We start from the raw sequence: 26,277 nt of genomic DNA on the forward strand, positions 1-26,277 counted from the left end.
GAGAGAGAGAGAGAGAGAGACTGGAAGAAGAGGGCTTAGAGGAAGGAGACACAGACAACGACTAGGCTCTCGCCTTCCAGACAAATGGATGATCATGATCTCGGATTTATTTTAAAGAAACTGTAGTTGGGGGGAAGACAATAAATCGACGTCGGTGCTGGTCAGATTGGTGCGTAAAACGCGCGCGAGGGAAGGATAACGAAAAATTTAATAAATAAAAAACAACAAACTACAAACGTTTTTAAGGTCGATAGCGCAAGCGCATGTGAGTAAATAAATAATTAAATAAATAAGCCAGTAGAGACGGGAGGCGAGCGTCATCCGCAGTGTGGTAGCTTTTAGCCTCCATCTCCATTGCAGCACCTGCGCGCGCTCAGGCATCAAGAGACGGAGCGCGAGGAAACCGGACACATCAAAAGACTCGAGCGCGGATTTTAATTTTCTGCCATCCAGATTCCGCTGATTATTTACATTTTTTTTTTTTGGTTTTTGGAGAAAGACAAGAGAGAAAGAAAAGGGTCGCTGTGACAGCGCGGTTGCCGTTGCTGATGCACACATGTCCGCGGGTGTGAAGTCGCCATTCTCCGCCCTGCAGAGCGAATTCTCAATCTCCCTGTGCGGACACCAGCGCTGATCCGGATCACACTCACCATCCCTCGATAAACCGAGCAGAAACACCTTCAGGCTTCTGAGACCGAACCACTGGCCTACAAATTAAGCCACAGAATCAGCACCTGGCTTGGCAGGACATCATACCAATAACTGATGCAATTTATTCTGTATGGACGAGGCATCTGATTTCTATTTCTATCTCGGATTTATATTTCCACACCTATTTTTCCAGACCTCCAACATGGGACGACATTGATTCAAGAAAAACAGACAAAAAAAAAACCCGGCATGTTGATCGCATCTTTATTGTATTCTTCATCCAGTGACGATTTCTAAGCTGATCTGTCGATCCTATAAATATTAGAATAAAGACCAGAATCCATGCTGATGACTTACCAATGACGCCAATACGGCAGCGCATTCATTATAGTAGCGCTGGATGTGTCTGTGCACCCCCATATTTCTATAAGTAGATAGCTATAGATTTCCTCATCGCTCGTTGTCTGGGAGATGTGCTTATTTTAAAGGCAGTGTCCTTTTAGGGGGCTTATTTAAAAAAAAAAACACAGGGATCCACTAAATCCAGCACTTATCATTCTATCCTCATCCTGACTAAGCCCTTTTCTATTTCTTGCTTAGTTCTGGTCATATTCTTTTTGTGTGTGTGTCCGTGTTGCTGTTTTGTACAAGGCACCAAGGAACAGTTTGCCTCCATTACGGACACCAGGCTTCTGTCAGGCTCGCACCCATGGATCAGCCCACCAAGCTTCCTCCGTCGAGTCCATCCTCGCCCACAGCGGCCTTCTCTGTGCCCAGTGCTGAGAAGGTGGATGGCTTTCCACGCCGCTCCATGCGCAGGGCCCGCCAGAGAAGGTCACACAGCTCGTCGCAGTTCCGTTACCAGAGCTCGCAGGTGGAGCTCACAGCTCTGCCTCTTCTCAAAGGTAGGTAACAGGCTCCTGGGACTATGCCTCCTGGCATACGGTCTATTACAGAGTTCCTTCCATGAACATCATTTAAGTTCCTCAGTCCATTAAGAGATATGGATGGTAAAAGTCTAAAGTGCAGGACTGTAAAGTATTATTGGATCAAAAGAAACCTAGGTGTGTTCAATTAATAAAACCAACTAAAATGTTTAGGCCTGTAACATCTACTTAAAATGTAAATATTTTATGATTATACACATCCGGTCAAAACCCTATAGGTGACCAAATCTTCTAAAGTATGAGTATCCATTCTTATATGATGTATCCATTACAGAAATATGATGACCTGATCAAAGCATATTTCATGGCTTCAGCACGTTAACTGTTCTAACGCATCCATTCATGCACATTTGATTTTCAGGACTCTGAAAAGTTTAGGCTGGAAACTATCCATTACTCCTGAGCGTAAATTTACATTTGTTACAATATTTTGAACAAGATTTTAGTACTAATCGAGGGAAGATTTATCAGTCAGCATTAAAAGGCAATGTGTTGGTGCAGGGCCACATAAAACATGAAAATAATCTCAATATTCTTTTGCTCTTGTATGTAGTCACTATTTGTTGACTCATTATTTATGTCCAGGATGCAGTACACACATATTTTTTCATACATTATATAAAAAAAGATTTAGACATCAAATGATTCATTTCAAGAGCTACAATGAAAGAATAGTGAAAGACACACAAAATCACTGGGTTTCAGTTTAAAACCTATAAATCCCACATTCAATCACTCTAAGTCATCTGTATCATCTTATCACATTGACAACTCAAGCTGCTAAGAAACATAGCTTAGGTACACTTGTAGTGTTATGAAACAGAAGATAGCATCCTCCACCACAGGATATTGAACATATTTCTTGATGACTCACCAAATCATGGCCAGATGTAATCCAAAGTCAGTTTATTTCTTACCATCGCTTATAAGAAAGATGTCTCCTTTGCAATGATCTCAAATATGACTCAAACTTTGTTCTTTTCATTTAGACACTCACAAGATATTCGTGATTCACATATCAGCTTTATGATTCTCCTAGGATTCATTTGGGATTTCCTTGAAGTTTTATTTCTAGGGCAGCAGAATTTGGCAAGGTAAAAATGCAGATGTAAAATTGTTGCCAATATATGTGACCATCAAGGTTCAGACAGCACCCGCTGTCCTTCTTTCTCATCCTAATCCAGAATTGTAGTCGCACAGACTAAGATACTCTAAGCAAGAGATGCTTTAACAGAACTCTATTGTACTTCTAGTCTTTCATTAATTATATCTGACTAAAAATTCACTTAACCTTCGTGCTCTCCACTGCACAATGGTTTTGGTGTTGTATGTCAATCGTATAATGTTCTCAATGCAATCCATGACTGTGCTTTTAACATTAACAATAACCTGTGCAAACATTTACGCTGAACACTTCAATGAATCTGTTGTGGCCACTTTATATCCAGAGTAAGCATGGCAAGTCATTATAGTTTTCCTTATTTTTTTCTTGACACACTGACTAGAATTGCATACTTACTATTTATAGGTAAAATACAAAAGATTATATATCTTTTTTCCCATTGTTTTTCTGGAATCTAGGACTCCAGTGTCTCCTTCTCGGTATGCTTCAGGTACTGTTGCAGCTTTATGACCAAACCATAATGTTGCAGTCCAACAGCTGCATTTCAGCAGTTCTGCACTAAAGTGTGAACAACAGTAACAGCACGTACTGTGAGCAAAGGCATTTACCATGTTTTTTTTGTTTAAATCTGAAATCATGGTTTATAGGCATTTGCTGTTGTACAAAGCGATTGGAAATCATGGGATTATTAGAATCATTCTCATTCACTTATTGCATTTGTGAGCATTGTATCTTTTACTGATAACATTCTTTTAATGCCCATTGAATGCTAGGGTTGTGGTTTCGTTCTGATAAGGATTTTATCCTTTTGAAACAGTAAGTCATAGAAGGAGCATGTTGAAGGATTTGATTGATTTCTCCAATAGCCAGTAGTGTTTGACATCTCCTGCCAAATTTTAGAGACTTAATATTAGCTTAGCAAACAGCTATATAAAAGGGCCACACAAAAAAAAGAGTTTACATTTAAACAGCATAGAAATTTTGACTGCTATTTTTTATAAATTGTTACTGTCAACTTTGTCATGTTCAGTATCCTACAGCATAGAATTCAAGTCACTGGGCCTCAGATTGGTAACAAGTTCAGTTTTCACCGAATTCATGGCAGTGAGAGGATTACCCACATGGTGAAAAGGTTTAAAACTCATATCACACACATCCTCACACACAAATACACAAACTGATGTCCAAACGAACATTACCTGTATTATAGATCTACATGTCACAGCACACTACATCACTACATCTCAGTTAGTGCAGCTTGCTAAGGCCAAGATAATGTTTTTGGAGAGTGGAGGAGTAAAGACATGCATATAATCTCCAACTTTCTTTTTAACCAACAAAGATTATTTGAAAGGTGAATAACATGCAGGAAGTTACAACAACACAAATGACCCATGCTTGATGTTATGTTAGACCGATAATACAGTGGTGAGTCAAGCATTTGACTGGTTGAGTCATAAAAAAACACATATTTATTAAGAATATGTACAGACATTTTTTTTCATATATATATGACAATACACATATATACTTAATATAGAATAACCACTTTTTTAAACAAAAAGTTAAAAATGTGGAACATTCCCCAATTACCAGGCATCAGGGGGCTTATCTAAAAGTGAATACACCCTGTGACCATGTCAAAACTGTGTTCAAAGTGTCAGTAATTTGTGTGAGCACCATTGTTATGCAGCACTGCCTTAATCCTCCTGGGCATGAAAATCAACAGAGCTGCACGTTGTTGCTGGGATCCTGTTTGTGACATAGCTGCTGGATGTTAGACACATGGTGCTTCTCCACCTTCTACTTAAGGATGCCCCACAGGTGCTCAATAGGGTTAAGGTTTTTAGACACACTTGGCCACTCCATCACCTTCAGCAAGGCAGTTGTCATCTTGGCGGTGTGTTTTGGGTCGTTATTATGTTGGAAAACTGCAGTTTGTCCCAGTTTCTGAAGGGAGGGCATCATGTTCTGCTTCAAAATGTCACAGTACATGTTGGAATCCAGTTCCCCAGTACCAGCAGCATTAATACAGCATCAGACCATGATGCTACCACAACCATGCGTGACTGTAGGCGAGACACTTTTTTCTTGGTACTCTTTACCAGGGTGTTGCCACATTTTCTAGACACTGCACACTGACAAGACATGTGACTTTGCATGGTTAAACGACGAACAGCTGCTATCACTTTGTGTGTATTTACTTTTGTTGCCAACTATTTTGACAGTAATGGCTGTATGTTGTGTTATTTTCAGAGGACAGTAAATCTGCTATACAAGCTGCACATTGACTACTCTAAAATATCTCCAAGTTTCATTTCTCTAGTATTGTCCCTTGATAAGATATACTAAAATGGTTGCTGAAATGAGAGGGGTGTACTCACTTTTGTGAGATACCGTATGTAACCTGCTGTTGTACCTTCTTTTGGTTACCACTAGGACTGATCCCATTTGGCATAGTGAAAGCCATGTTTAGAATGAATCACAAGGGTTCGTAACACATCCTGATGGTGCATTTCTCCAGACAGTAACAGGCGGCACTGAACTGTACTGATACTGTAGTTTACAGAAAATGAAGCATCCTAAATAGGATGAAAATCACTTGAATGATGCTGCTGTTCTTCACTGTCCTTTACTGTTCTTCTGAACATTTATCATCTGTCATCAACCATAGTGCTGGTATTGTACTCTATTGAGGATAAAGGTCTTGAAAACTGGAGTAAATGAGTAAAAACTTCATGACATATCACAATGCAATGAGGCAACATTCTTTCTGTAGGATCTACCAATGTTAGACACTTAACTCTATGCTCTTGTATCACAACTGTTCTCAACTGACACTTGTCCTGTTCTGGAGTTAACCATAGCACACACCAAATGGCAAAAAATAGAATTTTCTAACCTGTGTTCAATCATGCTTGAGCAGTACAACCTTTTACTCAGTAGGCTTACCAGTCTTTAGACAGTGGAGCCTCTTTATGATAATTTTGTGCTGTCTGATGACTGATGCAAAATCTTTTGCTACCATTTCTCTTTTCCCAGAGAGAACACTGAAGACAATAACTATCAGGTGGAGTCTTAAATTAAATAATTGCCTCAGGGTTGAAATACTTGTTCTTGTAAACAACACTGGCACATGGCTGGTGTGTGACCACTCACAATGTTCTGGCTATATTTTTATTTGAGACAGCTCTGTTTTTATCGAAAAGTCTTAAATGGCACAAAAGTTTAGTTGCACTGATTGCATAGTCTGTCCATGTGTCAAATGACTGTTCTTGTAGTCGGTATAATCCTAGAACTTCCACATGCAAGATCAGGAGTAGTGTCTTGCTGTTCGGGCTGTCACTGCTTGTTGTGTCACTTTGATTATGTGAAAGAGGCGGAATCATTTGTGCTCCACAGCAACTACAATGTGGATATACACATCCTACAGATGAACGGTTACAGGCCAATCATGCTTGTTTACATTCTTGTTTACATGTTTGCTTTACATCACATCACATTTGGTATGTGTAGCATACAGAATAGGAGCAATTTTAAAATAATTGGAATAAAAAAAAAAATCTTCAGAGGAACGTGCTCAGGCTGACTAGTCTAGGCATTTACCAGGGCTGTTGCTTAATTTTGTAGCAGTGATAGCACTTCATTAAAGGCAGCTGGCTTGGGTATCACAGCTTTTTGGGGAGGACTCCTATTTGTGGAGGTGTCTAACAGTAAAACTGTGATGTATATCTTGTGGAAATGGTGTCGAATAGTAACTGAAACGTGATATAAATGGCAATGTTTCATGTGCAGAAGGGAGAACTATCCCTTGGACGAATGCGTAATTTCATAAATGATGCCAAGGTCTCCTGGCACTTTCAGTATCTCATGCTTTAGAGACTTGGTCATTGTGCTGTCTCTTGTGAAGCTACCTGCATCGGCTGTAATGGTCTTGGAAATCCAACTCTGCGGGAATAATATGCTGGTGCACATGAGTGCCTAAAGGCAATCTGTTGCACCATGTGCTTTGTTCATACCTCAGACAGAAGGAGTCAATCATTTAATGCTGTGTGGTCCTGTGTGCCAAATAGCTGCCTAACATACATTTACATTTGCCAGTGTATCATATGTTTTGCAGATCAGTATATCAGCTATTCTATATTGGGGCTGTATGCAGTAAAGCTTTGTTAGTTGATACTAACTGTTAGTTGATAGTTGATACTACTAATGAGGTGGCAAAAGCCTAAAGCCTTTGCACAGGTCTACTGTGCTAATAAAACATGCACATAAGATCATCAGTGAAACTGGAACATTGTGAAAGAGCCCAGCCCTTTTGCTGGATTGTACTGGGTGGGTAAACCAGCATGTATTACATTTTACCGTCAGACTGCATTTCTTTTCCTGCCACCACAACACAATGAGGGATCTTACCTTTTTTCCCAGTGGGGTGTTTGTTCTGTGGCCATATCAGTTCACTTCACTCTTTCGGTTGTGCAGCATCATCGGAAGGTGATGAATAGCCATAGCCTTTGAAGCATGCTTTGTGCAAAGCTAATGGCTTTGCAATGCTGTATAGCCAATGCACTTTAAGTGGCTGTCACAGATTTTCATGTTCCAACCAGTTTGGACATTGATCACATCTATTATTGAACTTCATCAGGGCTTGAAAGGCAGTGCCACTGCTGCTTTACACTCATTCAAACAATGTCATCAAATATTTGAATTACTGGAACTCATGGTGAGCCTCAATACACTATAGATTGAAATTAACAATAAAATGATTGGTTCAAATCAAAGGATTTGAGTTCTGTAAATAGCAGCTTAGAATTAATTTCTTCAGCTCCTTAATAAACTATGGCAAATATATGCATCCGGAAAATAAGGCTACACAAATTTGCTCTTTTACAACAATGTTTGAAGGAAGGCAAACATAACCTTAATATTGAGTATTCTTATATGAGTACAGTAATCCCCCACTTTACCAAATCTCATGCCCACGGTTTATTGTGGAATTGCATTTGCCACACAACTAATTTGTTTAGCTGGTTTTCCCGGTCTCTCGTGGATAGCACGATAAACCAAAAAACTTTTATGTTGAGTTTTATGTTGAAATAATGAAATGTATTAATAAAAATAAAATTATTAATTATAAAACAAAGTAAAATGTTAATACAGTACAGTACTGTATACATAAAATAGCATTTTTAATCATCTATCTATCTATCTATCTATCTATCTATCTATCTATCTATCTATCTATCTATCTATCTATCTATCTATCTATCTATCTATCTATCTATCTATCTATCTATCTATCTATTGGATCAAATATAAATGCTAATTTAATTTTGTACAGGTTGAATTAAACTTTGAGCCTGTTACATTTCATAATAATATATTTTTGCCATGTCAGACACCACTAAATTTGTGTTTAACTTAAGATTTAAAGATTAATGATTGTAACTAGGACTAGGTAAGCAGATGAACAGTCATCATGATATGTCCTTGACGGCCTTATTCACAGATAATAATCATAATGTTACATTCAGTTTATATTTGCTATACAGAAATCTGTTTCTGAAGTAAAATGTAGTAAAATGCTAAAGATGAAAAGAGAGACAATCTGACTGCCAAGCAATATTGGGGTTAGTCGTCAACAGATCATGATTGTATCAATCATGAAAAATAAAATTGCAACCCCAGCTAAAAGAGTCCAAATGTAGTTTGGAAATAGAAAAAAGCAATATATTAAGTGATCATGGTTTTTAAACCAATTTTACAATGCTATATCATATATGCAATTATTAATTGCAATACAAATATCACATAATACCACATCCTGTATAAATAAGTCAATTTTTTTGTAAACTATGCTACTATTAATACATTTCTCCTTTGACACTAAACATCCATCTATTTTGTATACACATAAGATAAATGAAGACACCTACAGTCATGATCCAGACAGTTTAAATCAATGATAGGAGATATCAAGCCAAAGACAGTCAACACAATAAACCACTTCTTTTATAGGATAAAGAAAATAAAATTTCAAAGCCAGTAAGTGGCCTTTAACAGAAATCTGATTAAATTAAGCCCTGTGTGTACTGGTATTATTGTTATTATTCCCAACTAGTCTCCAACAGTGACTTGGCTTTAGCTGTTCCTCGTGAGTGAGTGTGTTTCTGTAAATAGCCCCTGTAGCCTGAAGCAGAGCGTTCTTTCTCAATAAGCCACTCAGAACTTGTACTTTGGTCTTGACTGCTGAATAGAGTCATGGAGTCATAACTTCTGGTTTCAAGTCAATTTCGGTTAAATATTTGGTCCTTCTAATTGGGTGATTTGAAGTGTCAATGAATGGGTGGGAAATAATTACACCTCTTAAAATTTTTTTATTTGAAATATATATATATATATATATATATATATATATATATATATATATATATATATATATGAATAAGCAATCAATCTGCAGTGCATACTGTAGAGCTCTTTGTGCATAAGTGTGTGTTTTTTCTGTGTTTGAATGTCCATATAGAGCCAGCTGGGTAGAATGGTGTAGGGTTACTTGAAGACAGAAGGTTTGCTCTTTCATTGGTCTCCTCAAATCAATAAGAGCAATGATAGAGTATGAAGGAAAGAGCAGGAGAACAGAGAGAAAATGGAGAGGGGGAGATAAGTGTTTGGGGAATTTAATCTGAGGCGGAAAATGTCGGGAGATGTCTAGTAAGAATAGTTTAAAGCTGATAAGCTGCATCCCATTTTGGGGCATGGGAACTTGTAAACTAAAAAGATCAGTTGTGGTTTTTGAACAATTTAATAACACAAATCACAATCCGACAATATTTTCTTTGTGTTCTGTTGGACACTTATCTGATGTCAGGATATTGTAGTGTAATAAATCTTGCAAAAAATGATTGCAGCCTTTTTAATAGATTTATGAACCAAATAAAAATCATCAAGATTTTGGTTTGTTGTGTTATTCGTTCTCATAAATATATTATGCATTATGAAACGTACCTAGATTTACGTTTGCAAAAAGTTTCCTTTTTATTATTATTATTATTATTGTTGAAGAAATGAAGCACATTTTTGTATAAAACAGACTAAACTACATTTCCTTTTTTTTTACTTAAAAACATTGTTATAATGATTTGCTGAAAGGTAAAAAGAGAAAACTTTTTAGCTTTAGTGCTGCTGTGCTCACACTCACGCTCACCAATAAGGAACAAGGCGGGTTTGGTAGCCCTGAAAATAGAGCAACAGCTCAGCAGCCACCCAAACACTTTAACAGTTATTTAATGAAAGAGAGAGAGAGAGAGAGAGAGAGAGAGAAAGGAGAGAGAAGATGTGCATAAAGGGAGTGATAGAGGGAGGGTTGAGTGGTGGAAGTGGTGGAGGAGCGAGGTCTGGTAAAGGGATGACATCATCCCTGTTGCTCTCCACCCCACAGCCTTTTCCCTCATTTTATTATCTTGGTCTCTTCTCTCTCTCTCTCTCTCTCTCTCACACACACACACACACACACACACACACACACACACACATACACACACACACACACACACACACACACACACACACTGCTCCCTCTCTCCTCCTATGCCTTGCTCATTGGCTGCACTATATTTAGCTCCAGCTTTGAGATGCGGATATTAGTGGGTGTTTAATTCAGAGATGGCCAGCCTTGTTGCACAGAGGCGTCGCCATTTAAACATCCATAACCATTAAACATCACTGTGAATGAGTGCATTTTGCAACCAAATTTTGTACAGCCGTTGTTATCATACATCTTTATTTAACATATTAATTTGCTTTTGTATATAAATTATGTTCTCTTGTTTTGTTGGGAGAATTGTGAAACCTTTCTCTTCTCCTATCCCTCAGCTCCATACCCATCTCCCATCTCTCATTTTTCCCCTGGAGAATTCAGCTCTTCTGCTCTTGTCTCTAGCAGAGTCATGCACTCTCGTTTCCATCTCTCTCTCTCTCTCTCTCTCTCTCTCTCTCTCTCTCTCTCGCCTTTTCTCTTTCTCACCCCATCCCCCCCACACACATATGCACAAACACAATTGGCTGTGTATGTTGAGGTTATGGATTATAGATGCAGTGGGATATGGATAGCGTGTATGTTTATGTATAATGGCTATAGCTGTATGGGCTTATGGAATGTGTTTCGATATATATTAGGTTATGGACCTAAAAATAAAACATTATACTAATAAGCCAAAATGTATGATCACTGATATGGTTTACCGTAACGAGAAGTTTATTTAACATTTATAGAAAGAGTCTACTGTGTGAGCACTTTGTAAAAATGAATACAACCTTTTGGGATTTGCACTTATAGGAATTGAAACTGATGTTTGGTTATGGATTGCACTTCACAGTCTTTAATTATTTTCTTATAAAGTACAACACATTGTGTTTTATCCTTGACATGATTTTTATTTCATTCCAATTATTTACTCAGTTTATGTCAAAGACACAACTACCCTTTATGTCTGTGTATGGATCACTTTAACTAGTAAAAACATTTTAGTCACAGTTGATAGTCAGGGTCTGTTTTTCAGTGGGTGCATATACCCAAACTATGTGATTCTTTTCCAGTCAAAACTGGCCTGATCATTACCTCTTCTCAAACCCTACACATTTCTTTACTTCCAATTTCATAAATTCCCAACTGCAGGCCAGCTGGCTATCAGATAAGAGCTACCAATCAGAGATGGAAAAGGCTAACACATGCTACTGCTAAGAAATTTAATACAGTTGCAATATCAACCTTCAAATTTCAAACTGATGCTCATGTAGCTTTAATGGGCAGAGTAACACACTCAGAGGAAAGCACTTTCTACACTCTTTCTCATACATTAGCTCACAGATACCCATTGATGGTACTGTAATTGACAGGGGAGAAAAAGCACACCACACTTGCTCAGCTAGAGATTACTGGGAATTTTGCTCCATTGGCTCCTGAATCATTGGGATTCTAACATGTTATCTCATGGCAATGGGGTGAATGCTTTTCTGTTGTACCACTCAGGAGCCCTGTATGTTTTGTTTTAAATGCGTTTTATCTTTGTACACATTTCTTTTCTTTTGTCACCATTAAAACCATTCCCAAGTATACTGTCAATAGATTGCTAAACAATGTGCTATGCTAGCAAAGTGTTTTTAATTACAGAATATGCCAGTTAGCATCTGTATATAATTAGAGTTGTGTAATATGTCTTTTCTTTTCTTTTCATTATCTGTTAGATGCCCCAGTAGCAGAGTTGCATGATCTGTTTTGTAAGAAGCTGCAGCAGTGTTGTGTGCTCTTTGACTTCCTGGACTGCGTTGCTGACCTGAAGGGGAAGGAGATCAAGCGTGCTGCACTGAATGAGCTAGTGGAGAGTGTGGCCACCAGCCGTGGCATCCTCATTGAGCCCCTATATCCTGAGGCCATCAAGATGGTACGAGTGAATTGTATAACTAACCTATGATTGTAGTTGAGGAGAGAAATATGAATATGAAGTTGTTTTGAATTTTAAATAGGGTGATTTTTTTATATTTTCTTTTTTTCTTCTACTTAGTAAATAACATGTATAGGTAGAGTAGAGCTAAAATATGAATGAAAACATAAAAGTGGTTTGCTTGGTGTTTTTTTTATGTATGTCATCTTTTTTAAATTTCATATGTGTGGTAGATATTGGTTAGATTGACCTGTGTTGGATATTCCAGTGAATTATTAAAATTGAAAAAATTGTCTGTGCTCCACCCATATCTCTAGATCTCAGTGAACATTTTCCGTACTCTGCCACCCAGTGAGAACCCAGAGTTTGATCCAGAAGAGGATGAACCCACACTGGAGGCCTCCTGGCCCCATTTACAGGTTCTCACAAGCTCACAAACTTGAAAACTGATTGTATTAGCTAATGAACTGGTAAAGCCCATTGTATTTAGGATTTTACATTCTAGCCCTACTAAAGTTGAGTAGCCCTTACTCAAAGCTCTTGAGAAAGTCATGGGTAAATGCTGCCTGGACTTTAATGGAAATAAGTATCAGCTTTGTTGAAAATTACATTATGCAATTATGAAACCATTATGTAATTATGAATCCATGAATTTGGTACACAAAAGTGCAGAAAAGTCAGTAAGTGGGAAGTAGGAATCGCTTAACATTATGTGTACAGTGTTTTCACTAGAATTGGACTTAAAAATACTTTGGATACATTCACTCAGGTAATGATCAGAGTAAAATGAATGGTAGTATAGAAATAGAAAAAAAAACATTAAGACCACAGAAAAAGAATGAGTACCTTAAATAAGGAAGAGAATGTGCTGGGAAAGGGGGAAAAACAATAGAGGTATGAATTCTGTAGAAAACGAGCGATTAGTGTCAACAAGCTAAAATCATCAAGTAACATCATTAGGTACTTTAAATGAACAACAACAAAATAGGAGTGATAGGTTAGCCGTTAGCACTGAAAAGGTACACTGAAAAAACAGCAGGCAGACCTCCTCCTGACCAAAAACAGCAACGTGTAATTTCAACATGTAATAAAACCCGTGGAGAGTAAGCATGTTAAGATGTAAACAGTCTCTAAAGAAAGGTTTTGAAGTGTTTTTACATTTCCTGGTGTTGCTATATTAACTATGTAGCAATAATTTATAATTGCTACCTTAACCACACACACACACACACACACACATATATATATATATATATATATATATATATATATATATATATATATATATATATATATATATATATATATATATGTGTGTGTGTGTGTGTGTGTGTGGTTGTGATTTGTGGTGAGAGTAGGGAGCAGGTTGAGAAGAGCCTGGAGAGGTGGAGGTGCAGCTGGAGAGAAGGGGAATGAAAGTCAGTAGGAATAAGACAGAGTACACGTGTGTGAATGAGAGGGAGGACAGTGGAGTGATGCATTTGCAGGGAGAAAAGGTGGTGAAGGTGGATAAGTTAAAGAACCTGGGACCAACAGGGCAAAGTAATGGAGAGTGTGTAAGTAAAAGACAGAAGGTGGAGCTGGAAATAGCAGAGCTGAAGATGTTAAGATTTTCGTTGGGAGTGACGAGGATGGACAGGATTAGAAATGAGTTTATTAGAGGTACAGCGCACGTAGGACGCTTTGGAGGCAAGGTGAGGGAGGCGAGATTGAGATGGTTTGAACATGTGCAGAGGAGGAACATGGGGTACATCAGTAGAAAAATGCTGAGGATGGAGCTGCCAGGAAGGAGGAAAAGAGGAAGACCAAAGAGGAGGTTTATGGATGTGGTGCGGGAAGACATGCAGATAGCTGGTTTGAAAGAGGCAGGGGGGTATGGAGATGGATGACCCACTACGATGACCCCTAATTGGAGCAGCGGAAAGAAGAACAAGATATATAATATATAATGCACACAACTTCATATGCCAATGTAGACATGATTGTCATGAGTGGAGATGTGTAGTGAAAACCGAATGTCATTGCACTGAACATTAAAACACAAAGTAATGCTCATTGCACTGCACGAATTAAGAGTCTCAGAATCAAGGTGTGGAGTCAGTGAGACCAACAATGAGAACACTGATTACAGCATACAAAGGAGATCAGGGCAATCTCTGTGCACATGCAATCAAAAAAGGTAAAGGGATGTGAGAAATGGTGGTGAAGGGGTGCCAGTGGCCAGAAGAAAAAGACCAGTGAGGGACAAGAAAAGATTAGAATGAAACTGATTGAATGAAAACAGTTGTTGGTGTGCTTGTCGTTAAAAAAGGTATTTTTCTAAACTGTATCTTTTCCCATTATCTAGCTGGTCTATGAGTTCTTCTTACGCTTCTTGGAGAGTCCTGATTTTCAACCCTCCATGGCCAAACGTTATGTGGATCAGAAATTTGTTCTGCAGGTACAGTATTTCAATCTGAAACTAACCCAGAGATATGTCATCCATACATGTTTGCAGGTAGCATAAACTGTATTTTTTTCTGTCTTCATGACTGAGTGGACTATATAGACTGTGGACTATATGCATGTGGGATGACTAGTTTTATGGATACCTTGTTGTGTGCTTAGTTGCTGGAGCTCTTTGATAGTGAAGACCCCAGAGAGAGGGAATATCTGAAGACCATACTGCATCGTGTCTATGGCAAACTGCTTGGCCTCAGAGCGTACATTCGGAAACAGATCAACAACATCTTCCTCAGGTAAGATGCACAAAGACATACCTTGTATTGCTGATCTTTAAGGAGTAAAAGATATAAAGCCAAGATCTCAGCTGTAACACAGTGGTATCACATTTTTCTTATAGTTTGGATCATTAGAAAAAGCTGCATTATGAATTACATTATATGGACAAACTTATGTGGATGCCTGACAAGAACCTCCATATGTGCACCTTCTCCAAAATTTTGCCACAAGTTTTGAGGCACACAATCATCTAGATTAGAAAGTTGATAAAGGCATGTTATGCTGAGGTTGGGAAGGAAGAACCTGCTTGTCCTGCACAGAGCTCTGACCTCGTTTGGGACAAACTTACCTGGCATCCATGCTCGACCTGTCTAATGTTTGTGTAGCTGAATATTTAAATTTGCACAGCAAGGCTTTTTTTTTCAGTTGCCTTTGAGCATTTCTCAGATCAGAATTGAAATTCTCCAAACTACTTGTTTAATCTCCACATCAAGTAATCACTTGTGCACATAATAAAAGCAATTCTCTTTGCTTTGATCAAATTGCAAATGCTTTGGTACGTTCATTTATTGATTGTGTGCAATCGTCTGCTGTCTCCTACATTATCAGTATGCCATTTTAAAAAGATATAATATATTGGTTTCACCTGAATAGTCTTAACCCCCGAAAACATCTTGGCTTCAATTCATTGCATAAGTCATTGAATGCAAAATGGCTAAACCAGTTGTTCAAGCTTAAATTTCTATGATCTTTTTTTGGTAAATGTTTCCTGAGTTAATAATTGTCCAGATGAATCTGGTATTTCACTAATGAAGGCGAGTGAATGGCATCAGATCAACCAATGATCAGCTAGTTTTCTAAAATAGGTCAAATCTTCTGACCTTTCATTCGGCAACAAAGCAAAACACAGAATTACTATTTCTGAAAATAGATGAACAACCAAGAAAAAAACAGACACTATCACAGTACAGTAAAAGTGTGAATCCTGTCCAGTCTCTTGCAATCAATATAAATCAAATAATTTTAATCACTGTAATACAAATTGTAGTTTATATCAGGAAATACTAAAACTGTGCACTGTTGTACTGACAACATGACTAAACATTTTGGGGATTTAGTTTGCGAACATGACATAAGGACTTGTCAATCTGATGGCAATGTTATGTTCTTTGACACACATAAAACTAAGTATTTTGAAAAAAGGCTTTGCAAGAAATCCAATGTGTTGTGCTGTTTGTATAAATTGTTTTGAGAATGCACTTTGCAAATATTAGGGATGCTCCAAAGCAACTGAGAAATACTGTAAATCTGTAGAGCTTTTGCACAAGTGTGGATGCTAAGTTTGTTAAGATTTGCAAAGGTGGGGCTAATTACATGTAAATGCTATGAGCTTGAAAAAGAATGTTCATGTACATAAGCAGAATTGGATGTCATGGTCAGGTGTCCACATATTTAAATAGAGCCTTAGAGTCTTCCTTTTATATATATATATATATATATATATATATATATATATATATATATATATATATATACAGTGGAACTCGGTTATGTCGATGTCCTAGGGGGTTGCCAAAAAGCATCGAGATAATCGATGATCGAGATAAACGAAAATCAAAATGGCGGCAATATATTAATGTGCTTGAAATTTCTTTATGTACATGATGTGCGTTAATAAATGAGAATGTGCATGCACGTGTTTTTGGAGTGGTTTTTTACACAACAGCGTTGCCGCGATTTGTTTGATGAAGGCATGCTATAAAAATACATACAGTACATATTTGTTAACTGTCAGGAATCCACCTGCCACGCCCCCTTCGGCCCCCTTCGGCGTGGCAGGTGTTTTCTCTGCCACTTTCTCTGAAGCTCCCGGCTTCAATCGCGCACATATGGTGCTCGTTTAGCATCATCACCAGCTCCTGTTTAAACTTCCATACTCTCACCGTCCGTTATTGTTGGTATATATTGGTATACGGCGGTCGTTGTTATCGCTCATGCGTATCCCGGTACGTGTCTTCCCACCGGCACTCTCTCACCGGCTGCGCTTTTCTTCCCAAAGCGCATCGCGGATTCCCCCGATCCTGCCCTTGTTCCTCCTACCAAGCGCGGCTTTCGCCTCCCGTTCATCGCATAACATTTAACAACAAAAGGCATATGTGCACTAACTAACAGCAGAGATTCACCAGTATACAATACAACACCTGTAGCATCTGTAAGACTTGATTTTTCCGCCACTTTCGCAAGTTCTTCTGCGGTCGACATAACCGATAAAAAATGCTTAGACAAAGCAAGAATTTGGCAGTTCCACTTCAAAAACGTCGACTTAATAGGATTGTCGAGTTAACCGAGGTCGAGATAAGTGGGTTCCACTGTATATACAGTACAGACCAAAAGTTTGGACACACCTGCTCATTCAAAAGTTTTTTTTTATTTTCATGACTATGAAAATTGTAGAGTCACACTGAAGGCATCAAAACTATGAATTAACACATGTGGAATTATATACATAACAAAAAAGTGAACTGAAAATGTCATATTGTAGGTTCTTCAAAGTAGGCATCAAGAGAATGCCAAGAGTGTGCAAAGCAGTAATCTAAGCAAAAGGTGGCTACTTTGAAGAACCTACAATATAACATATTTTCAGTTGTTTCACACTTTTTTGTTATGTATATAATTCCACATGTGTTAATTCATAGTTTTGATGCCTTCAGTGTGACTCTACAATTTTCATAGTCATGAAAATAAAGAAAACTCTTTGAATGAGAAGGTGTGTCCAAACTTTTGGTCTGTACTGTATATATATATATATATATATATATATATATATATATATATATATATATATATATATATATATATAAATGACTCATGCCCAAGAAATTTATACTTAAGTAAAGTTGTATATATTTCTGAATCTTATGATATATAATCTATTTCTCAACTTAACAGGTTCATTTATGAAACTGAACACTTTAATGGAGTGGCTGAACTGCTGGAGATATTGGGAAGGTACATGTGCAATAAAGCTATAATATATAAAATGTGACCTTCATGTTTAAAATGACAAGGCCCTGGTACTAGGTTATGTTTACAATTGTTTGTTTACAATTGATTAAAATGAGATAAATCGTTGACTTTTCAAATGGGAAAGTCACTGCTCATTCAGAACTCGTGGGAAGGCCTAAATATAGCATCTTATAAAATTATAGAGTATTACTATCCTATGGGAACAAAATATAATTTTATGCATATTTGAAGTGTGGCAGTAACTAATCCAAGGATGCCGGTAATTGCTTGAGTGCTGCTTTGAGCAGTGTGTGGGCCAGTGAGTCAGACCCTTAGCAGGGGTTTAAACATTAGTGCGATCAGCATTCCACTTCAAAGCACTTTACTATTTGTGGTTCTTTTCTGTAATAAGAGCTACTATGCAATTTAGAGCCATGTCTTTTGGGTCTACAGTGTCATTTTCCTACGGTTTGTTTTATTGCAAACAAAATGTGACTTTGAATCCCCCCCTAAGCATACTGGGAAACAAAAACAAAAGGAAATTTCTGACAGAGTGAAAGATGAGGGGGTGAAGATGGAGAGAAGAGTAGGAGAGGTATAGGATGAGTCAGAGAGGGGCTAGGGATGGAGGGCTGCATTCAGGTTGATGCTTGTGCTATTTTTACCGCCACCCACACTTTTTGCTCTGATAACAGAGCAACTGCGTCTGAGAGCAACAGAAAGAGAGAATGAGAATGAAAGACAGGGAAATGATTGACAGTAGCCTTTCTGTCACTTCCCATGTTCCCCTTCCCCAAAGGAAATGTGAGTGCTGGGAATGAGAAGATTCAGTGGAAGGAGTGAGAGGAGGAATATATGAATGTCAAAAAAGTTAAGAGAGAGAGCAAACAGAGTCTAGTAAAAATGAAGTAAACAAGGGTAAAGAATGCCTGAGGCACTTTATATTATGTGGTGAATACATAAAAGAAGAAGAATGCTTTCAAACATTGAGGAAAAGAGGACATCATTTGGCAAACAAGTGTGTGCATAACGATCTGTGTACAAGATGAGTAACTAAGGAATAGAAGGGTTGGGGTTGTTAAGATTTAGCTATTGAACAGAAGCGTGGCGAAATATGTGTGTACAGAGCATCATCAGGTCTACTGATACTAATCCTGTTTAATCTCCCTCCCTCTGCCTCCTACCCACTTCCCTCTGTCTGCTGTCTTCTCTCTAAACTGCTGTTCGGTTCTATCATTTCCTCTTTTTATTTGTCTATTCCCCTATATTTCTTTTCTCTTTTTTTGCATCTTTTTACATTTCTTCCTTTGTCTCTAACTTCTCCTCTCCTCTCCTCTCCTCTCCTCTCCTCTCCTCTCCTCTTTCAGTATCATTAATGGCTTTGCTTTGCCTCTGAAGTCAGAACATAAGCAGTTTCTGGTGAGGGTCCTGATCCCCTTACACACTGCCAAATCTCTGTCCATCTTTCATGCACAGGTTAGTTTTTTTCACACACACACACACACACACACACACACACACACACACAGCAACACTTATCTGTCAGACGGCAATCAGCATTTTGTTAGAAAGTACATAAGTCTATTTTATAAAGTTGTAAAACTGTTTATTCTCCAGGAAAGTTAGGTGAATTCAAATTTCATCTTAAACCACATTTACATTGTGCAAGGAAGCCAGAAAAATCACATGATTGTGTGTTTGTGTGTTTGTGTGTGTGTGTGTGTGTGGCTGCAGTGTGATATCACATGAAACATATTAGGACATGATTAGTCATATATTGAATCTATAGAACAATCTGAGTTTTACTTAATCTGTATTCTGATCCTAAATGTAACCACAAAGAAATGGTGTTAAATTATTAGATTTGAAAAAAGAAGCACATAGCATTAATACAAACACGATTGTCTTGAGGATCTTGACAAGACAGGTTGTTTCCTTTCTGGCTTACCTAAATAGTCAGGGCACACACCCACACAATCACACACACAATCACAAACACGCACACACACACGCACGCACAAACACACACCATGTGCACCATGAGATACAACAACGGTGTGCAGAAAGCTACACTAAGGGCTAAGGATTCTCAGTAAGGGAAAGATAGACAGGGAGATGAATGTTATACCATGTCTGTCAGTAAGTGCACTTATACCTAGCACTTGTTCCAACTATTTTTTTTATCCACAGTGAAATATTATGAAATGTGGGATCCTAGTAAGGAGCCTAGTAACATTCTAGGGGTTCTTAAGGTTCATAAATAAATACATCACTATCAGAATCACTATAAACCTCAACAAAGGACATTTCTGACAGTAAAAAGGAAAAGATGAACTTATAAAATAAGCTTACTACCATGAAACAAGCTTTGTTGCTGTTAATCTAATCTAATTGTGGAGTTAGATGGCAGCTGATAAAGCAAACATTTATTAACAGAAAGCTGCAAGTAATTCACAGACTTCTTGTTAAAAAAAAAAAGGAAGTGCCTTTTCAAGCAAATGACAGCTAGCCTGAGCAATGACTGAGCATTTTTTTATTGTTCTATGTAAGATTTCAGCTCACCACATTTTCTACACTGACAGCCTTTCATAAAATCATTTACAATTTCCCTTTTTATAGCATTCAAAAACAAATATTCTGGCCTCCTTTTCTTTTTTTTTTTTTACATACTCTGTGTATATATATGTTGTCTATACAAATAAAAACTACATATTACTTTTGCAAAAATATTCTAGTTGTTTAAGCTAAGCTCTATCTACTGCAGATTACCATAGACAATAAGACTTTCTTTGTACTAAGAAAATAATTAAAGCCCAGCTAACTTAACTCCTAAAATCTTAAAAATAGGCTAAAGTGGGCTAGTTTATTGGAAATCTATCAATTGTTTCAAATTTACGAATGCATAAAATGCTAATACGAAACTACAAATGTTAAAGTCTGCTTCTAAAGTGAAAGTACTGAAGCTCACGCTTCCAGCAATATGCAACCTTCCAATATTAGCGCAATACAGTAATAAGTCCTGGTTAGGTAGATTTTCCCTGAGGTTTAATCATAGCACTTCTGCATTTGTGTGGCAATGCATACCCACAATGTCCTTCCTCTGAAAATGTGGTTCAATCTGTAAAAAGATGAACAAATTCTAATTAATTTTTTGACAAAAAAACAAACAAAACGGTACACATCCACATTTAAGATGACATTTACGTCGTGGTTTATATTGAGACAACTCTTGAACTGCTTACAGTAACTGCTGGCTCCATTTGGTCCGTGGGAAGGTGCACACCACACATGCAATTAAATCAAACGCACACACACACACACACACACACACACACACACACACACACACATACTCACTGTCCAACTGTATCCTTCCGAGGAAAGCTGAAGGTAAGGGGAAAAAGTATGACGCTAAATAAATGAAGTAGATGAAATTGATTTTGTAATTACAGCATGAATTATTTAAGTTTGTGTGGAAAAAAGGGTTGGGAAAGTAGCAAGAGAGCCTGACTCAGGGACCAAGAGGGTTAATTATACTGTTCAAAAGCTCTCTGTCGCCCTCAAGAGAAACAGTCTACATGACATCAGTTCTTCTGAGACACAATCTCTTTTCTTATGACTAACATGCACTTCGCTATGATGGAACAGCAAATGTAATACATCTTCCTTTAAGAATCAAACAGTCAAGGAAAGACAAAAAAAATGAATGATTATTCAATGTAGATACGCTTTTAAACTTTTAGATTTAGTTTCAGCATGCATAGTGCTTAAATGATTAATATAATCTTACAGATTGTTTCGAACCTCATTAAGAATGGAGATTTTAGTAAAGTAGAAGCAATACAATGTTTTTTTAGATCAGCCTTTCATTGATTTCTTATTTTCTGTACTTCCTATTCCTTAGCTTGCCTACTGTGTTGTGCAGTTTATGGAGAAAGACGCTACTGTTACAGAATATGTAAGTCCCTGCTACACAATATAACCTATTCAGGAATTATCTCATTGTACCTTTTATTAAGATCTTGTGTATTTAATATATTTTCAGATCATCAGAGGATTGCTGAAATATTGGCCCAAAACATGCACTCAGAAAGAGGTTAGAAAGTCATTAATAAATGTAGATGAAAATGGGCATTGTGGTACATAAATGGTGCTCAATTCTGGATTGGTTTTAGGTGATGTTTCTGGGGGAGATTGAAGAGATTCTGGATGTGATTGAGCCATCACAGTTCATTCGTGTGCAGGATCCACTTTTTAAGCAGATCGCCAACTGCATTTCCAGCCCCCACTTCCAGGTCTGTCCATGTACAGTTATGATCCAGCATCTGCTCATGCTAATGATCATTAACAGAACACCATCTAAGCTCACATTTTAACAAAGCTGCAGTGTATTCACTTTTATCTGGTTTACAGTGTTCATGGGAAATGTAGTCTGTATTCTATAGCAAACTGAGCTAAGAGCTGGTAAAGTGGAAGTGTTACCTGTCTTATGGTTCTGAACTCTGCCTCTGTGTGTGTCAGGTTGCAGAGCGGGCTCTGTATTTCTGGAATAATGAGTATATTCTGAGTCTGATCGAGGAGAACTGTCAGGTCATCCTGCCACTGGTCTTTGGCACGCTTTACAGAGTCTCCAAAGAGCACTGGAACCAGTAAGTGGCACATACAGTAACCTTGACTTTAAGCAGGAACATTTTAAAAAAGCTTTCTTCAGTGTTTGGTGGATGAAATTCAATTTCTAGGAATTGGTGGAGACTATAAAACTGAAATGCCATGATCACTATACTGTCCAGACAGTTATCAGTGCATATACACTAAATGTAATAACTGATAATATATGTGAATTTGCCAAAATGTAAAAATATTTATTATAAAAAACAAATTATTTGACATTTTTGAACCATTAGTTACATTTTTATAGAAGAGCGTGTGTAAACATTAAACAATGTTTTATTTTCTTAATCCTGTTCTTGCACTTCCACATTTTCAAATACACTGGACACCAAATCAAAAACTACATAAATCAAATCAATGATCCAAAAAAATGTCGTGTGCATTTAACATAAACAAAATCAATGACGTTAAAGTTCGGATGCTTCTCAAATATATTATTTTAGTGTGTGTGATCTACTGTAGTGGAAAATGTATTTGTTTATTACCAAATCACATTAGTGTTTTACTATGTTTGTAGGCACATGTTTAATATAATCAATAATCATGCTTAAAAAAATATGTGCAACCAGTAAATTAAAGTATTAAATAATTAATTGTGCTTAGACGGCAGAAAAACTGTCGGGATTGCAATGTTTCTTATAATAAGCATTAGACAGTCATCTGAAATAAAAGATGTGGTTATTCACACCTAAATATTTCTAGTGCAGCAGAGGTGATGGCCTGCTGGCTGAGTGGGGTAATGAGGGACCATGAAAGATGAAAGAAAAGGTTTTGTTTAAGACAGGACCTGAGAAAAATAGTTTTTGAAATTCAAATGATTCATTTTAGTTTTTTAGTTTTTTTTAGCTCATTTTTGTTTTAGTCACCAGTCATTTTTATGAACATCTGGAAGATTCGTTATATATTGTGAAGGACAGATACACTATATTGGCAAAAGTATTGGGTCACCTGGTCATAAGTATGGTGTGATTTTTGAGCATTGCATTCCACATTTAGTCCCAAACTCCTCTGCTCTATAGCAGGCCACTCGAGATCTTCCTCATTAAAGCATGTAAACCATATCTTAAAAGAGATCACTTTGTGCACAGGGACATTGCCACACTGGAACAGGTTTGGGTTTTTCAAGTTATTGGAAAAGTGATTGCAAAATGTTATTATAGAGCATCTAAAGATGTATTATATAATTGAGTGCTTCCAGCTTCGTGGTAACAGTTTGGAAAAGAACCAGCAGGAAAGGTCAGGTGACCCAATACTTTTGGAAATATAGTGTATCATAATGGTCAAAAATAGCAAGAGTCATTATTGAAAAATTTACAGGATTCTTTTCATTCTTTTTATCAGAACTATTGTGTCACTTATTTACAACGTCTTGAAAACCTTTATGGAGATGAATACTAAGCTGTTTGATGACCTTACTGCCTCCTACAAGGTGGAGAAACAGAAGTAAGTTTGTAGGGATCATCACTTCATTTGCATATGCCAGTAATATGTCTAATTTCTGACCTTCTCTACTTCCTCACTGCTGTTTATCCTCATCCTCTTTCCATGGCTTTCTCTGTAGGGAGCTGAAGAGGGAGAAGGAGCGTGCTGAGTTGTGGAAGGGTTTAGAGGAGCAGGAGGAGCGAAGGCTGCAAAGTCTTGGGGAAGCAAGTCGCAACCAAAAGAACCTGCAAGACCGAGAGAATTTGAGCAAGAACGAGCCAGAGAGCAGCGCTGGCAATGCCACCTAGAACATACCACACACACACACACACACACACACACACACACACACACACACACACACACACACACATGCACAAGCCAATATGTAAAAATCAACAGAGAACATAATAACACACACTTTGTTTTACTGACAGTTTTTACTCTGGAAATTGCCATCGCCTCTTAAAACATACACAAAAAACACACACCGATCAACATTCACACACACACACACACACACACACACACACACACACACACACACACACACACACACACACAACATACAGACAGACAACATTGCTGGAACAATCAGAGAACAAACCGACAGCTGGTTGTCTATATGTAGATATACAAGCCACTCTCATACTCACACATGTAGAAGTGAGATGTAAATGATGCAGAAAGAAAAGATGAGTACCTCTCACTCTTCATGCCTTTTATTCATTTCCTCTGTCTCGATACATATCTTAAATGCTTCTTACTCAATCTATCGCTTTCATTGCTTCCCTTCTGTTTCTCTCTTCCTATCAATGATGCTAAATGTATTCATGCGTACACACACCTACACAGACTGAAGACACAAGCAGCACAAAAGAGGACACACACTACATGCATGGAAACATGAATGGGCTGGAGTCACATAAACACACACACACACACACACACACACACACACACACACACACACAGTCATTGGTTAAACTCTGGAACGGGTCTAATCTTGCTCTGGACCTTTCTCAGTCCCAGTGTCATGTCCACACTCCCAAAAGATGAAGTGACATGCTGAAAAACAGTGATGATTATGAAGAATTATGATGAAGATAACTCTGTAAAAGTAATGGTTATAATGTTCTTATTACAGCTTATTCTATAAGTAACACTTCTATTGCTACTTCGACTGATGTTTTTATATATACATATATATATAAATATATATAAATATATAAAAAATATATAATATCTATGTCCGATTATAGTGTTGGTGGGGGTATTCTAGTGTAGCACCTCTTAAACATGACAAAAGTATGCTGCTAGACTAAACTTGTTCTGATGTGAAGACATAACATTACACTAGTCCATTCTTCTTCTGAGGTTTCTTAAAAAAAAAAAAAGAAGGGAAAACCATCCAAAATGTATTACTTTAGCAATATCCTCATCTACTTTAAATGTGTGTCAGCAGTTTTCTTTGGAAACCATATCGCCTACTTCAGTACACTCAGTTTTGAAGACGGGGTTAATATTTTGTTGATTGTTTTGATTTTTATTTTTGTATAACATGCTGGTTGTTGATTTTTTTATTAATATTTATTTCATATTGTGACCCCCTTGGAGCAAAAACATACTGAACAAGACTGGAAAAGACTGTATGCTGAAGCGTACCTGAAGTCTGGGATGGATTGTCTATGTTTTGTTGCTGGATGTTGGCTCTTCTGTACCAGCATATTCCATGACCTTCCTCTGTTTTCCTCTGGAAAGAAAAAAGAACATGAAAAGTGCAGAAAAATCATTGCTCATTTTGTTATTGATTTTGTAAAAGGTGCAGTTCTTCCTCCATACCTCCTACAATGAGAAGGTTTAGATGTGACAGAGTCAGTAAGGGACTCTAGAATAGAGACTCTTTAGAGAGAGAAGGCAATACACAAACTGGAACTGGACGCATAAGTAGCACCACTTCAACTAGAATTGCACTGTCCTCTTGATCGATGTTTTGTGTTTAAATATAGCAATGTATTTTTGGGGGACCAACGGATTTGGGATATGATTGTATAAAGTATGGGATATAAACATGAAAATGTCTGCTGAAGTACTTCACCTTGAGAAATGAGTGGTATATGTCATTATTCGTAATGCACACACACAAACCAGAATGACTGCTCACCTGCTCTGCAGAAAGCAAACAATATGAAAAAAAAGATTAATGGTAGAACATGAGGTAGGTGTACAGAAGCGTTTTTGAAAGGTTGCCTAATACTTTTCGTTGAATTTCAATTCCTAAAGAGGTTTCTGAGTC

At 37.5% G+C, this 26,277-nt stretch overlaps 1 protein-coding gene across 1 annotated transcript; it reads left to right on the top strand.

Moving 5' to 3' along the window:
* Window positions 1–26,059, top strand: ppp2r5b (protein phosphatase 2, regulatory subunit B', beta). The gene is made up of 13 exons (XM_046852198.1): window positions 1–1,556; window positions 11,965–12,161; window positions 12,479–12,580; window positions 14,509–14,601; window positions 14,769–14,899; window positions 17,832–17,891; window positions 19,256–19,364; window positions 21,793–21,846; window positions 21,934–21,984; window positions 22,064–22,183; window positions 22,410–22,537; window positions 23,901–24,002; window positions 24,121–26,059. Exons 1-13 carry the CDS (start codon window positions 1,361–1,363, stop codon window positions 24,287–24,289), a joined length of 1,512 nt encoding a protein of 503 aa, XP_046708154.1. The 5' UTR covers window positions 1–1,360; the 3' UTR covers window positions 24,290–26,059.
* The last annotated feature ends 218 nt before the right edge of the window (window positions 26,060–26,277 follow it).

Source organism: Silurus meridionalis, chromosome 6 (genome assembly GCF_014805685.1).
Source record: "Silurus meridionalis isolate SWU-2019-XX chromosome 6, ASM1480568v1, whole genome shotgun sequence".
Classification (NCBI taxonomy): Eukaryota; Metazoa; Chordata; class Actinopteri; order Siluriformes; family Siluridae; genus Silurus; species Silurus meridionalis.